We start from the raw sequence: 16655 nt of genomic DNA, 5'->3' as shown, positions 1-16655 counted from the left end.
TGTCAGTATTGTTTCCTTCATGCTTTCCTCTGTGTCTTTCCCTCATTATGTCACCTGTTCTAACTGCTCCTAATTCCCTCATCAGTGTGTCTGTAAATTTAAGCTTTGGTTTCCCATGACGTCTTTGTCAGTTCGTTGCCGTTTCAGTGATGTCCCCATCAAGTTCCTTGTGTCTCCTGTTGTGGATGTTTTGGATTTTGATTTCTGTTTTTTTTCTAGGTTTGATTGGAACTTTGACTTTCTTTGTTTGCACTTTGTTTTGCTATCTTAGTTGCTACTTTCTCTTTTGGTCTTTGGACTCTTTTTGTTTGCTTCCTTGGTTTTTGTTCTCGTTCAGCTTTGTTTGATATTAAAACTCGCTATTTGTTCCTCCTTATTCTGCCTCCTGTTCTGATCTGCATTTGGGGACCTTTTAGTTTTTCCCTTTAAACCTGTGACACTTTCTGTAACTGATGGTGCTCATTCATCATTTTCAACCTGGTGCAGCCTGTAGTCTGTGGGGAGACACTGCACTCTGGTGGCCCAAGTGGTCCACTGCTCCGTTAAAGACAGGCAGAGAAGTGCAAAATGAATCCTGAAGAGAACAACTTTTGTAGCATGGGACCTGCTACACAAATATGTGTATCTGTTTGTGGAGAGATTTTTGTCTATGAACTGCGCAAGATACAGTCATGAAGCTTTTCAGATGTGTAGTTGAGAACAAAATGAAGGCCGGGTTCTAAAATGGGCATGATCCGATCAAAGGGTGCCTGAACTAGTGGGTTAGGGTGGAAGAACTTAGCACAAATTTGTTAGAAGTTGGATCACTGAATTCCAGTTCCAATCGCTGGATGTCATATATTTCACCTTCAAATGAGTGCTGACACTGTATTGTCTAAAGAGTGGAGAGAAGCCTGTTCTGTGTGGGAGTTAGTCTTATCCCAGACAACCAGCAGAGGACAGTGTTGAACTGTCTAACAGACACTTGCAGTCCAGTTCAGTGACCCCTTGTGTTTGGTCTGCTCCACACATTTTAGCTTTAGTTTGCCACACAGGTTGAATAGAATATTTGGAGGGATGAAGTGAGCACACACGCTGCCATATTAGGACTGTGATTCGACATCTGGTACACCAGTGGTTAGGTCATTAAAACAACTAGACAGTATGTGTGTGTAGGTGTATTTTTGCAGGCATGTTCTCTTCATGCGTCAGTGTACACCAACCTGATTTTTTGGATAGATGGATCTGGTTTTGCCCTCTTAAGAACTGCAATCAAGAATGATATGAGGTCAACTGTAGAAACATGTTTGGCTAAATCTTTCCCATGTTGACTCTTAAAACATGCTGTTATCATAATGACATACCATTCCTGTTGCCACAATACAACGAGTTATCCATCAGAGCATTCCAGTCCACATGGAGGCATGCGACCAAGAGTCCCTGCCAGATGTTTCATACACATTTGACGTGTGTGACATTTGACGAAACTCAGTTTCACCTGCATATGATGCTAAGAATTAACGGTGCGCTAACTCGTCCTTTGCAGCCGATAATGATTCGGAAAAGAATGAAAAGTATCAGACCCGTAAGACTGAAGTCTGGGAAAGCTTGTGTCGATTTGATACAATGGTGAAGCCATAAAGATCAAGGGTTGTTGAGTCTGATATACTCACTCATAGCGTCATTGCAGAGCTGGAACAAGTACTTTTATTTAAAGTACATGATAAATGTGATGCTGTCAGTCAATGAAAGATAACAGGATAACAGCCTATGTAAAAGATTTTGGTTGAAAACAGAAATGATTAACCGTATGTGAATAAATAGCAGTTTTCACATTACAGTGTCTATGTAACGTGTTGCACAGGTATCTACTGAAGTTAGCATGCTAACCAGCTAACCCCAGCCCATGCAGGACCAAAGCTCCCCTGCTAGCAGTCTGAACACTGACAAGGTCCTGATCCCTGAGCTCCCAGCCCAGACTGCTAGCTGCGTGGCTAACTGAGCTAACTGACTAACAGCAGCAACAGTTAGCAGCTCACTGTAGTTCAGTGCTGCCCTCTTTTTGTTATGAGTGTGAAAGGTGGTCTATTCTTACATATTGCACCATTAAGGCCACGTACTTGGTCAATGACGAGGAAGCAAGATGTTTTTTATCAAATCTGTAATAAGCGGGTTAGCGCTGATGGTGTCAGCTATGCTGCTTGTCAAATGTGCAATGAAGACCAATGTGCTAATGATGGAGAAAAATGGGTTTATTTGCATATTTTAATGAGTTTGTTGTGTGTTAACGTTGCAGTTGAAGCAGTAACCATGACTGATGAATACATTTATAGTTAGCTGATCTGTAGTTCATGGTTTTTTACCATAAACAAACAAAATAAAATGCTTTACAAACCATTTATTAAGCAACTGTACCTTCATAAATGCTTGGTAAAGCTTTTCATTGTTTGTTGACAGTGAAACAACCATAAACTAAAGTTAAATTAAATGTGCCATTTGTTAATGATGGTAATCATAAAGTGTTATTGTTGAAGCCTGCTGTCTTTCTTCAGTCAAACAGACCACTCTTAACCATTTATTTAAAAAGTCCAAGACCAGTGGACTACTGATACTTCAGGAGGGAAACAGAATGGGAGATTCCCAGTTGTAAAAACAAAAAGTAAACCAAGAATTCAAAACACACTGTTCTGTTGGAAGCATGCACTCGCACGTTTGTATTCATTTATCAATGTGGGAAACCTTCTGCACTGGATTCTCAAACAACCCTGCAGGAATGCAGCCCTGGTGCTGACTCTCGGTCAGCCTTATCTGGCCCTGTATAATCTCCCAGAGGTGTTTGGGTTCCCAGCAAAAATGCATACACATGTACGTGCAAAAACATACCACACGCACACACACACACACACTCACACAAGGAAGAAGAGAAAGCAAAAGCCGAGAGACAGAAAAAATGTACCCGTAGAGGTTTGTGTTACACAAATCTGTTAAATGTACATAACAAACATGCATACATTGCAGTTTTGTGTGAGTCTGTGTGGTTTTAACGTTACTTCCTGTGTTGCACTGACAGGGAGAGTACATGAGGTGTTCAAGGTCCATCAGAAAAAAAGTGTGTGCATTGTCTTGACAGTCGGCTTTTAAAACGCTTGTTTTTGTTGTCAGGAAAGTCTCCGAGCAGTATGAGTACTGTATATAGATCATAATTATTCAAACTCGTCTATAAGAGCAAAGCGTGAACAGAAAATACAGTGAGTAAAGATGCTTTTCCCCCTACAGACGGATAATTCTGGTTTTGTGGAGTGATTAAAAACATAAAGGGCTCCATTAACCCCTGCTCTGACCCTTGGACCCCCTCTTCTTTGCCGCATGACTGCGCCCCCCTTCAGTCTAGAACGGGCCAGCTGTGGTACAACGGACCCCATTGTCTTCTGTTATGTAAGAAACAAGACAACGAGTGAGATCACCATCTACCAAGGCCAGTTGATACCCCCCTGCACGCAGCTCACGCCTCTCTGGCCCGGTTATGGATTTACTGGTGTGGAATGAAGGGAAAGAGAGCGATGGATGTGGTGCTGAGTTAGTCTGGATCTGAGAAGGTGTAATAAACTGCAGTGTAAACAAATAACTGAGGCGATTATGAGGGATTGGAAGTCTCCCTGTACACTCACTGTTACATAACTCTCAAGACTCCAGGCTTTTTTTTATTTTAATACATTTAATAGTGCACTTTTGATTAACCTGTACAGAAATAATATTAATAAAAAAGATAAAACATTTGTCCATTTCTGTAACACAAAGCTTAAACATTTACATTAAAATAAAATAAAATGGTATGATACAAAACAAACAGATATCTGAGGTATAAATATATTTGTTTTAAATTAACTGTCATTGTCATGCGTTATTATTTGGCAGAGACACAGTTAAAGGTACAAACACTTACGATATGAACAATGGCTTAGTGTATTAATCCTACGACTCCATATGACAAAACCTCAGACTGAAGCGTGAGTGTTATGTAATGAAGGTCAGCTTTTGTTATGAGGACCTAAATCTCTCTTATTTTTTAAAAACACCGACATGGCAGCACAAAGAAAGAAGCTTACACAAAGATATTTTCCTTCCGTTTGAAATCACACAAACATTCGATCTGCCCTCTACTTTACAGTAAAACCTGTAAAATCTCCACCTTTATAAAAGGACCTTGTTTTCTGTTTACTTCTCATCTTTTAAAGGGCTAGCTAGAGGCTTCTGTTGAAAGTTAGAACAGTGCATTGTTTTTTTTTTTTATCTGTTCTGTGTGACATTAATGTGTTTTAAATGTATATGAGTGATGTCAAGTGGACAATGTTTCAAAAAGTGAACTGACTGTGCTTTTAACAACACCACCTCTGACTCTTTAATAGTGAGGAAAAGCTCAACGCGGGGAAGCCACTTCTTTCAGCTTTTTCCGAATTTGGTCCTTTACTGTAGATCTGTTGGTCTTACATTTTTTCCATGCATCTTCCAAACTTCCCATCAAGCTCATGCCACGTGGAGTTGAATTTTTTGTTTGCTTGAAAAAGTGAGCACACGTCTATTTCTATGTAATTAAAAGTCTGATCGTTCCCTCTCTTTTTGGTGAGCCAGCCACCGATTCTCACCTGTCCCTGCCTCCCTCTGCTGAAACACTAAAAAAACCCCTCTGTGCCATCAGTGGCCTGCCATCTCAGTACATCCTGCCTATTGTCTCTACTCCGCTTGCATATTACCAGCACATTCACGTCTTTCTTCACCCATGGATTCATCAATCAACTGACCATAATATTGTCTGCTGTGCTTTGCTGTAACAGAAAAAGGAAAAAGACAGAGGTAACACGAGACGGACACAATCCATTACCGTGATCACAATACTGTATGTACACATTATGCTGCCACTGGAAACCAGTGCGAGGAATATGTATTTATTAACCGTTTGTTTGCTTTGAACTCTCATGCACACACACACACGCACGCCTCTTTGCTTCTCAGAAGCAATAGCACCCTTTGGATAAACCTCACGTCCCGTATCAGCGACATCATCTCCTTTGGCCCGGAATAAATGTTTGTGCGACTTGAGTCCTCTTGGCAGCACACAGACAGCCCCAACAGAGCAGTTGAAATGATGGTATCAGTCAAAAAAGTCCTTCAATCCAGGATCCAGGATTTGTGAGCATTAAGAGGTTTGGACCCAGTTTACCTCTCTGTTGGGATGGATGGAATAAGTCATTTTGAGTCCTCTGTAGCATTCAAATTATGGTCCAGGGGTTCAAAGGAGCTATTGAGCCTGTGGTCTCACAAACTGCACACTGCTTTTTTATTTGTCCAATGGCACCGTGAATGAGTCACGTATCCGTGCCACTTCAGCAGCACACAAGTGTCCATAAAGTTTATTGTACCACTCTGGGAAACGACCCCTGTAGAAAACAGAAGAGACATGGTATTAGTTCGTTGTGCCATCAGCTAAAAGACATTAAATAACCCCAAAATGTGTCTTTGCTCCTGTCAGTCTTTCTCTCACCTGCAGTCAATCCGGGAAATATGGGTGAGTCTGCACTTGTTGGCTCCGCAGGGCTCGATGTAGTAACGTGAGGTGAGGACATTGGCCCGAACGCCTACAACAGGTGCGCCTTCATGTTCCACAGATGTACACACCAGTGCACATGCTCCCTTTGGCAGGTCTGTTACCCATGTTCTGTTGGAGCGAGACAAGAGTTTGGATTAAAAGACATAAAAATCAGAGCAGAACTTCAACTAAAAAGAAATTTCCATACAGTTTTGCTTTGCGCGAGATACATTTTCTAATGGATGGACAGAAACATCACCACAGACATGAGTCTCTGCTTCTCTGTCTACATGTGGTATTATCAAGACAGAAACAGGACCAATAGAGCATGGCAACCAATGAGTTGGGAGGCGTTGGCATGTCAAAGACATATGAAGCACTAACATTGTGCATGCACAATGCCACCAATGTCGGCTAAATATGCTGTTAACAACCATCAATCTGTTAGCTGTGATGAATACTTGAGACAGATGAGGAGGAGGAGGAGGGTGTCAGCATGTCTACCTGAGCACCAGGTGGTCTCTGGTAGGATGCGGCGCCATGGTGTTCCTGACGTATTGGTAGACCTCTGTCCTCTCATCCAGGGTCTCCACCGTCCGGCACTCGAGCAGGTCCTCGTCCCAGTGGCCCTGCTCCCGCAGCAGGCGCGTCAGAACCTCCTCGGCAGTAGCAGGCAGCTCCACAGTCACCTTCCACAGCCGCAGGGGAAAACCATCATGCACCTGGAGAAACAGATTGAAGTCCAATTAGTTTAAAAACAGTTCCCTTTTAAATAATTGTGTGCATTTTCTGACTTTATTTGACAGTGGAGAGATGTCAGGAAATAAGGGGAGAGAGAAACTGGAGATGAAATGTCCCCACCTGATGGGAACCAAGGACGATTCATAGTGACGCCTGAGTCCTGAAGGAAGGCCTTGGTACTAATGAGGTTTTATTGAGAACGTTTCTCTTAAATAAATATTATTTTGCACACTTCTGAACAAAACGTTGAAATTTATCACAGTGTGGGACATCAAAGTGGGATCAACCATTCAGATTTTTTTCAGGATCAATGCCGATACTGACTAGTATCGGTACCGGCCCTGAAAAACTGGTAAACATTCCATTTCAGCTTCCTTGCAATACTAATCTTATCAGTCCTGTTAACAGAAATTAGAAGTGGTTATCAAGTAATAATTTAATACACAACAGTCAGCCTGTGTTTCAGGACCTCCTGTTGCTCTTTAGCCAAGTCAGCTGCTCCGTTATGCCAGTGGCTGATAAAGAACGCACTCTCTGCGCCTTGTGACTCTCAAACTGGAGAAAAGATAACCTCATACTGGGCCCTCGCACAGTAGACACAGGAAATGTAGGCCTGGGATAATGGTGAGGTTGTGTATGTGTCCCTGTCAGGCTGATGTCATTTTGGGAGAGAGTCCAGTACTGGGATAGCAATGAGAAGCCAAGGGCCAGGCCAGTTTCACACGGATGTGTTTCTATACAGGAAACCCTAAGTGCTGGTTTTCCATGAGATATTTAGAGAAGCAGGAGAGAGTTTGGAGGAGACAGGAAACACAGATAGTTGAAAAGACGACGTGTGCTTCATTGATGGTGACAGATGGACCGATGCTGTTTTTTCTCTCATGAAGTTATCTTTCATGACTTTGATTTTCACTGTATCATCCTCTGCCACAAACAAACACACTGAAAGCAGCCATATGGGTGAAATAAAAAAAGAACTGCAGCGAGCTGTTTTTACCTTCCTGCAGGCCAGCTCGGCATGCTCGGGTGTGGAGCAGCTGTCATAGCCTTTAAACTTGTCCTTTGCCTCTTTGAGGAGGGCGTCCAGGCTGTCCTGTAGGCAGGTTCTGTAACCTCCCTGCCCGGCCTCTTCGCCAGCGAGATCCTCCAGGCGCCGTGGCAGCAGCGCCTGCTCCACATACGAGTTCCTGCAGCGGCTCATCTCCTCTGGGATCTGTGGGAGAAGAAGGAGGACAATGAGGCTCGGTCGTTCAGTTATGTATGTCTCTAGATGAGAGTGATTAGCTTTAAGTCTCTCCTTCATGTTTTATTTTTGTCAGGCATCTCCACCTTCATTACATTAACAGGAAACAGTATTGCATGTAAAACAATTAAAAAAGGAAACATCTCCTATTTCCCCCCACCCCTTATTCTCTCTGTCTGTTTGTACCTGGCCTCTTTCAGGTTGAACTGAGCAGTAACAATGTTACTGTCTAAAAAAAGGATTTTCATTCGATAATAAAGGATCTTAAAAATGGAGTCAAATTAGTCGGTTATATCATGCTTCATATTCTTATTAGAAATCTAATTAAAATAAAAATGATTAGGGAGGTAATTGAGTTTGCTTGTTGTGTGATGTGAACATGACAGGAAGCCAGGAAGCGCTCCCACAATCTAATTAAACTTTGAACAGTAATGACCCACAGTATGCAGCCTTTTAGCGCTCACTGTAGCATGTCAGAGGAGACTGCACTGGGCAGAGGGATGGTTTAGGCTGAATGGGACTGAAATTGGATTAGGAAAAGTGTAGTTTGCTGATTATTTCCTGTTTATCCAGTCAAGTGCTCTCCGTGTGGTGGATTCAAGGGTTTTTGGGACCATGTTGTTCTTTTAAATTCTTTAACAAATGCTTGAGGTTGGTTAGAAGTGAAGTCCAATTCTGCACAACAGGACAGGACAGGTTGGCACATTCACTTTACGTAATCATAACACTGCTTGAGCAAATGACAGCATGAATGGATCAGTGAGTTATGTAACTGGGGCTGTGTTTGTTTGTCGGGCAAACAAAGGGACTAAAGGTGTTTGGCATGGTACAATGACTCAGAGGTGACATTCATTCTGTCAGCAAACTTCATTGTGCAGTTTGCCAAATACAACCCTGATTCCCAGAAAGTTGGGATGCTGTGCAAAACACAAATAAAACAGATATTGACAATTTCTTTTTTTTAACATGCACTCAATTACAAACAGTACAAAGACAATATATTTAATGTTTTAACTCATTAACTAAATAGATTTTTGTATAAATATATATATGCTTATTCTGAATTTGATGCTAGCAACATGGGTTCAAGAACACCATCACCATTCAGTTTTTATTTAAGTTTTACTTAATGTCACAAGTTTATGGGAACTGGGATTGTAATCATCCATCAGCAAACCTTGTGTGACTTCTTCAGCTTTTCATGTTCACACTGACTTTTCAGGGTATGCATTCAACTACTAACCCGGAAGAGTTTCCTGCACTCCTGGATCATGTGTGCCAGGCCATGAGTGGCAGCCAGGTTCTCATTCAGGTCTCTCTGGTCCGGCTTTCCCAGGTTCTGCTTCCTGTTCATCACCCTTTAGTCGACAAAGAGGAAAAAAGACAAGTAGACACAATAAAATTAGCAACAGCATCAATCATCCACATTATAGAGGGCAAAGGGAACAAAAGTGAGACCCGTTTTGCTGTGTTATACCTGATGAACCGTCTCCTGCCAAATATAACACAAAGCATGCTTCTTAATTAGGTATAGGTAAAAATAAAGTTTTATTTCCTACGTCTCTCTCGCCTCCTCCTCCCTCAAACTAGGCTCTCTTCCATTTTCTTCTCCTCCATCTATAATATCCTGCTCTTTTGTTTCTTTTGAGTGACCCTTTCCTGTACAGCACACAGCTGCTGACACAATAACTGCGTCATTGACAGCAATCAAAATAAGGCCAATGATTACAGTGGACACACACCTTGGCGAGGAGCTTTCCTTGCGTCGCAGGGTGTTGAGGTGGAAAAGAGACGGCGCCAGACAAACTGCCAGGTTGGTGGGCGTCATCTGGTTTTCGCCCACGCTGGCCGTCACATCGCTCAGCAGACACAGCAGCGTCCGCAGTGCCTCGCGGTTCTCGTCGGGCAGCAGCAGCACGCCGGCGCGTACCGCCTGCAGGCGGAGCTCTTTAGGCATGTCTGGAGAAGAAGAGGGGGATGTTGTAGCTTTTATTTAATATGATATTAGCAAAAAAGACTCACTTACACTGTCATGCAGTGTTATGTCAAGATTTTTGTGTTCATGGGTTAACTTGAGCCTGCCAGGAATGAGCTATGAAGGGATCTGTGTTGAGCTAAGTGTGTTATATAAGCCTACATATGTGTGTATACACTATATGCTTCACACTTTATGCACAGGACTGGTTTTGTATTACCTTATATAAACAGTTCCTAATGCAGCTATTACAATCACCCAGACCAGAACCTGAGCTCTATGTTGAGTCACAGAAGGATGAACCCATACTGCATCACATGTATCACTTCATTCCACAGGTATTTCCTGCACTCATCTTGTTTGTTTTCTTTTTTTTACAGTTTCACAATTTCTTGCTCCATGGCAGGCAAGCACGCACAGCTCTAAAGCAATAAAATGTCATCCAATTCTCTGTGGCTGTGAAGTAAAGCCATGTGTGACTGCATCTGGATACCTTTGCAAGACTTTGTTTATAATTCATGTGTTTGCATTCTTACACTGATAAATCTGGAGGAAGGTCTCAGACAGTTTGCTGGTGAGCAGCGGTTCTGGCAAATCTCTGAAGTACTGCTTCAGCATGTCTGCGACGTCATACGCAGATTGGCCCTCGTAGTTGACTCCTCCCCCGTCTGCGCCGCTCGCCTCGTTCATCTGGCGAAGAGCTTGGATACGGGATTTAACTCCCGATTTCCGGAAAAGACCCACCTGGAAAACAAGAGTTAAGGACAAAGAGAGAGAAGGTTATGGCATGAGCAGTCTGATCTGAACTGTAATTCCCTTATTAGTTTCAGTATTACCATGAGTTTGATCCTATCATTACGGCCTATCTAAGGTGATTAAAGCACATAGAAAAAAAAAGTCTTAAAAAGCTACAGGTTGTTATCATTGAAACTAAAATCCCTTACTTATCTACAAATCCAGAGCTTACAGTCAATATTGTTACATCACAGCAGATCATGTTGACTGTTACAAGAAGCTGCTTGACACCCAATGGGCAATCTATACTGAATCATGAGTGGCCTTTTGGCAATGTTGGGGAGGAAAAGAGAAAAAGACATTTGGCTTGCCCAGCCTGAATATTTTCCCTGAGCTTTCCCCACCTCCCAACAGAGGTGCCTTGTCCTGCTTCGAAGAGAACACCATCACTGTTTTCTGTTATGTCCTCCATTAATAGCCATATTGCCCAGAATCCTTCTGTCTTTCCTTTCTGTATGTGGCAATGACCCTCTCCACCCCATCTGCCAATTAGTTGGTTTGTGTGACAGCTTTCTTTGCAGATGGTCATCAGCAGCACTGGCAACACCTTGGCCCTGTGTGCCAGGGCTTTTTAAAAACCGTCTTGAAACTCATATCCTTGCTTCCAACCTCACTGTTTGGTTTTGCTGTATTTCTTTCTTAATTTTCTTCTACGTATGTAAAATAACTTTATCTATAGTTACAACTTTTGTGTGTTTGCCCCCTTTCCACCCAGCCATGAGTTGGGTTGTGACAATGCAAACACACACACGGAGATAAATCTTTCATAATGTCTCTGGATTAAACATCCAGACACCATGATTTAACAGCTGTGCACTATGACTCTATCCAGGCCTTCCCGCTTCAGTGAATGTCTGACAGAGAGAAGAGAGAAAAGTGGGAAGACAGAAACTATATACACACACACCGACATGTGTGGGTATCAGGCTTTTTCCAATTCACAACTCCATCTTACATAATGTCCAGATAAAAAAAAAATAGGGTTGAATGTATGACTGACTGCAGATGTCCTAAATTCTGATATTATATAACTAAAGCACCTTAAAGACGAAGCTTTTTCTCTTTGCAGTGGAAACTGAAAATGGTGCTTAAACCTTAATGACAGGCTGGCAGGAAATTTGAGGTTACGTGTAGACTGCAATTACCGTATATGCACAGGCTTATGTACACATATATCTATATATGTGTGTTTATTTGTGTACTTTATGTTACCTGGTCAAGGCACTGGTTACGTAAATAGCGCATGGCCTGCTGGATTCCTTGCGGGAGGGGCTGGCCTGTCCGCTGGACGATGACTTGTAGGGGCACACCGAAAACATTCCTGTCTTTGTAGTCACGCACCTTGATCCGCTTCATAAACTTTGGCACAGCCCTGCAACACACACACACAAGAAAAGAAAACTCATCAATATCTGTTCAGCTGTAAAAAGATTTCTTTAATTATGTCAACAATATCATGCTCAGGATCAGGTTGTATCATTCAGGACACTGAGTGATATTTACAATTTTGACTCAAGATAGCTACAACAGAAACAATTTAACAATTGTTTTTCCATTAAATCAGCCTGACAGAAAAAAATACCTATAACAATTTGCCTGCTGACCAAAATGTGTGTGTTTATGTGTTTTATGTGTGTGTGTGAAGAAGGAACCAAGCGGCTGCAGGGGCCTGTCTCCAGGTTTATGAGAGGGGTGGGATAAACAGGGTGAGGGGGGATGTGGGATGTACACCGGGGTGTCACAAGGGGAGGATCCCACTGCTTTATACATCCGCACAAAGTGCCTGTCTCACTTTTTGTTATGCTGTGTGCACGTATGTGTGTGCACGCCACTGAGTGCAAGTGAGCACTGAGTCCAGAGTAACCACATAGTCCAGAGCTGAGACATTCAAGAATGCATGCACAGATTTATGTCTGTGTATCTATCTGCATGGGTGTGAGTGTGTTTAGCGGAGATACGCTATGCGTGACTCAGGATAAGTTGGTCTTTGTAGGAGCAGGCGTTCACAAGACTCTGAGTGCTTAGTCGAACCGCAGTTTGGGATAAATGGAGAAAGAGGTATATTATGATCCTGGCTTGGAATTCTGAATATGTGTGGGCCTCCAGTTGCCAACAAGTGGCCTCTGTCTTTCAGCCTGTCATAAGACGAGCTGAGGTCATAACGCTTTCCACTCCTGTCAAAGGAAGGCCTCAGGTACAAGAGGCAGTGTAGATGGAAAAACACAAGAAAATTATTTGATTTTTCCATTTCATTTCATTTTGTATTTCATTGTAAAAACTTCCTTCAGATGTTAAAAAACAAGTTCTTGTTTAACTCGAATATATATTCTGTCCTGTATTATTTATAGTCAACAAAACTAAGTCTAAGCTATGTCATTTAATGCACAGTTTAGTTCCCTATCACATGACCTAACAAATAAGACTGTTCCCCAGTATCTAACCTCAGATGAAACAGAAACGGAATAGGGCCAGGAATAAAGATGAAAAGTAAAAGCAGAAGCTAGGCTCTGGATGCAACTAACAAGGAGGATATCTGGTGCTACCGCAGCATAAAGTGAGGCCAGTCCAATAATGTAGAAGTGGTTGAGAAGGTAGAGGTGGAGGGATAATTTCCAGCCTCCAGCTCTTGTAACACCATGTGTGTGAACCGCCATGATTGCCCCGTTGAGAAAAAGACAATGTACACCCCTTCCCAGCAATTACGGGCCTGGGAAAAGAATGTGAAACCCAACCTCTGTGGACAGCCGTCACCATGCTATACAACAACCTGCAGATGGAGGGGACTGGGAGGGGTAGTAGTTCGATGGACGGATGGCCGAATGCATATCTTTAAGGGCAACATGAACAAACAAAAATCACTACTTGAAATTGAGTTTTCCACTCACCAGCTGAAGCCATGTTTGTTTGTAGGGGTGTGTTTCTCCAGCAGAGCAGTGAGCTGCAGCAGGGAGAGCTTCTGGAGCAGATTCATCTGAAGCACAGACTGGCAGCTAATCTGGAGCTGGGCTGAAGCCGAGCTGGGCCGGTGGGAGTTCTGGAAGCTCGGCCAGCGGAGTTTCTGCGGCCTGGAGTGCGGGGCAGGAGAGGGAGGGAAAAAAAACTGAGATGTGAGAAGAAGAATGTTGATTGAAAAAGGAGCAGTTAAAGTCTTGGGATCTACGTCATGCTTTTGCGTACACATAAACTAAACACAGCAACACACAACAAAGTGATCGGTTTAGGGATTACAAGGGTTTATGTACACATCAATCAAGAGACTGCTTAAAACTCAAAAAACCCACACCCCCCCAAATGTAATTCTGCCTGTGGATTCTTGAAGGAACAGCAGCAGTCCCCATGGAGACCAAGCAGCATTCCTGTGTATTCAGCAACAGCATTACGTAAGGAGGGAAGTCTCGGCGTGTCCCGCTGTTTATCATTTTATCATTTGCTGTCACTTTCTTAGCAAACTCTTTTGTTGTCGCTACCTCAGTGTTTGTCTTCCTATGTTATCCTTAAGCGTTTTCATGAGATACCATAATGTTAACATAATTGGCGTGAGTTTTACAGAAGAAGAAAAAAGCATGAGCCTCTTTGGAAGCAGCAGGTTGAATCTTCAGTTCAATCGAACAAGAACAATGAGTATGAAAAATTAAGATAAAGGTGGGTTATCTTTCAAATTTTCGACAGAGGAATGGTAGAAAATGATTTATTCTTTAAAAAAATCTCTTACAATATTTTTGTCACATTTTTGCTTGTTTTTACATCAGCCAAGAAAGCCTGTCCAAACCATCACCACCACCTGCAACCACCATGGCATAGCCATCTAGTTGGCTATAACACTCACATTGTGATTGTTCAAAAAGCTCTGATTTGCTAGTCAAAGAGGTTATATGAAGTCTGGAAACAGAAGATATTACATCTGGATTCCTTCATGATCGATTACAATCTAAACTCATCAGCCGTCCAGCCCCTACAACACACTATGAGAGGTAGTTGTTTTGATGTTTAGACAATTCAGATGGTCTTTACTGACCTGCTGGTTCTGGTTAGGGATGCCCCAACGCCAGAATCTCTCCTCTCTCTCATCCCGTCCTCTCCCTCGCCCAGTGGGTTCCCTGTACTGTCTTGGTCACTTCCGTTTTCTGTCTCCTCCAGTCGGTTCTGCAAGGGGGATGATGGACATGGCGAGGCTGAGTCCAGTGCAGAGTCTGAGTCTCCTTCTTCCTCTTCCTCTTCATCCTCCTCCTCCTCTTCCCCGGCCACAGCCTCTGACCAGGCGTTAACGAACCGCTGCAGGCCGCTGACGTGTTGCAGCACTTGCTCCAGTTTGCGCTCATCCCCCTCGTCCTCCTCCTCTCTCTCCGTGTAGGGGACGTTGTCATAAAAACTAAGCCGACTGTCGACGGAGCCTGAGGAGCCACGGTGCTGGCGTCTACTCTGCCGCCCCCTGAGGATCACTGAGTTCCCGTTATCGTTGTAGCTGCGTGAACTCCCGTCCTGCAGGGCTTTGGGGAAGGTTCCAGGCTTGTGACCCTCAGGTAAGTAGAAAAAGATCATGCCCTCCTCTTCCTCTTCCTCTTCTTCTTCTTCTGTCTGCCTGCTGTTCTCGCGCACACTGAAGTTGTTCCTCCGGTTCTGCTCATCAACTGTCATCCCATTACTGGCTTGACAGGGGATGGGCGGGGCAGATTTGGGTGGGGGTGTTGGCTGCCGATCTTGTTGGGGAATGCTGAAAGGATCAAAACCCTCCAAATACATTCCTCCTCTCTTACTAGAGCCTGCCGCTGTGCTGTGGCTGCGAGCACGAGTCACTGGGCTCGGTGTGCTCACTGCACTTCCACTGCTGGCTTCGGACTGGCTGCTCCCTGTGCTCCCAGTGCTGCCATTGCTGGTCTGAGTGGAGTAGGATACAGAGCGATTCCTGTTAAGTGTCATAGTCTGAGTGGGATTGCGGTGGTGATTGAGGTTGTGGTTGAGGTTCATACTAGAGATGTCCACGCAGTTGAGCCTCCGCAACTTGTCATCATCCAGACCCTCTTTGATGACAGGGCCGCTGATTTCTATCTTCCCTCCGCCGGTGCTGCCCTTTTTCTTTCTCTTGGAGGTGGTGCCACTTCGCAGTCGTAGACTCTCCATCCTCTTGAGGAAGCTCTTCGCTCTTGAGCGAGTGCTTTTGCCGCTGCCTCCTCCTCTATCCAGACTTCCTCCCATTCCGCTCATACCCATTTTCACATCAAAGGTGAACTGTCCAAGTGTCTCCAGAGGCGATGGAGGCATCCCATCAGACAAAGAGTCCTCATTAGCACATCCTGACCCGCCTGTGCCTGACGACGAACACATGCTAGCTACAGAGCTGGCACGAGTGGCACCGGCGGGCAGAGCCTCAGTTGTCAGGGTTGCACCATGGCTCTTCTCCTCACCTCTTCCTCCACTCCCACTGCTGTGGAGAGAGCCTACTTCAGGCTGCTCACTGAGGTCGGTCAGGACACTTTCCGAACTGTTGCCTTCACACAGGGTGAGTTTGCCTTTCTGGGATACTTGATCCTTCGGGAAAGGGGGCGAGGCAGCATCTGTCGCCAGTGTGGAAAAAACCTCCAGTTCCTCCATACGGGACCAGCGCTTGCTGTCCCTCTGGAAGGTCCAGCGGCCACTGATGGCACAAGGCTCGTCCTCATCTGAGTCCTCACTCTGGAGAGGGGAGAAGGAGTGGATAAGAGAGAGGGGGGTGGGAATAGCAAGAAGAGAAGGGAAAAATGAGAAGAAGACATTATGTACAGCTACGTTTTCCATTTATTCTCCAACATTCCTCACCTTGGTCCAGGAAACTTTCTGGAGTTATGGAATTTATTCTATAATGGCTGGACTTTCACACTTCTTCTCCTTCATTCTGCACATTCACGTCAAGTTCCAATTTTTATGGGTATCATGTCATAATCATTAGCCTCTTTGTCCGCTTGTTGTTAATTATATTCTGCCTTTTCATTCTTAATGGAGCTTCACCGTTTATTTACTTCACTATATATTATTGTTTTTTAGACATTTATCTTGTTATACTGTCTCTTGAGTGTCCGGCTTTTCTCTGTCCAAGCTGTTTTCAAAGTCGCTCCATCAATAGTAATAATAACAAGTTGTTGTTGTTGTTGTTATTGTTATAATTATTATTATCATACTACACTATTATACTTTAATTATAAAATTGCTTGATTTGCACTGGTTTAGATCACCTGCAGTAAGCTACTGGATGCCTAAACTTCATTAATAATAACTGAGAAACACACTGATTTGGTTGTAGGATTCCTTCACATCACAAAAACCTTTACATAACAGCTTCTAAAGAGGAATTCCTCTGATATATA

General features: G+C 43.6%; 1 protein-coding gene across 8 annotated transcripts in view; it reads right to left on the bottom strand.

The window, feature by feature from the left end:
• Positions 1 to 3660: 3660 nt before the first annotated feature.
• The window catches only part of dlc1 (DLC1 Rho GTPase activating protein), a 90608-nt gene continuing 77613 nt past the window's right edge, over positions 3661 to 16655 (bottom strand). For all 8 annotated transcript variants that reach the window (XM_037093167.1, XM_037093176.1, XM_037093183.1 and 5 more), the window contains 10 exons: positions 14333 to 15987; positions 13203 to 13382; positions 11530 to 11689; positions 10059 to 10266; positions 9290 to 9506; positions 8791 to 8905; positions 7302 to 7517; positions 6068 to 6285; positions 5519 to 5692; positions 3661 to 5414 (listed from right to left, as the gene is read on the bottom strand). In XM_037093167.1, the coding sequence (XP_036949062.1) occupies positions 5315 to 5414; positions 5519 to 5692; positions 6068 to 6285; positions 7302 to 7517; positions 8791 to 8905; positions 9290 to 9506; positions 10059 to 10266; positions 11530 to 11689; positions 13203 to 13382; positions 14333 to 15987 (3243 nt within the window). In that variant the 3' untranslated portion in view covers positions 3661 to 5314. The remainder of the gene's footprint in view (positions 5415 to 5518; positions 5693 to 6067; positions 6286 to 7301; positions 7518 to 8790; positions 8906 to 9289; positions 9507 to 10058; positions 10267 to 11529; positions 11690 to 13202; positions 13383 to 14332; positions 15988 to 16655) is intronic.

This window comes from Acanthopagrus latus, chromosome 1 (assembly GCF_904848185.1).
Source record: "Acanthopagrus latus isolate v.2019 chromosome 1, fAcaLat1.1, whole genome shotgun sequence".
Lineage (NCBI taxonomy): Eukaryota > Metazoa > Chordata > Actinopteri > Spariformes > Sparidae > Acanthopagrus > Acanthopagrus latus.
Note: the sequence above shows the minus strand (reverse complement) of the source record. Positions and strands in the feature narration are given on the sequence as shown.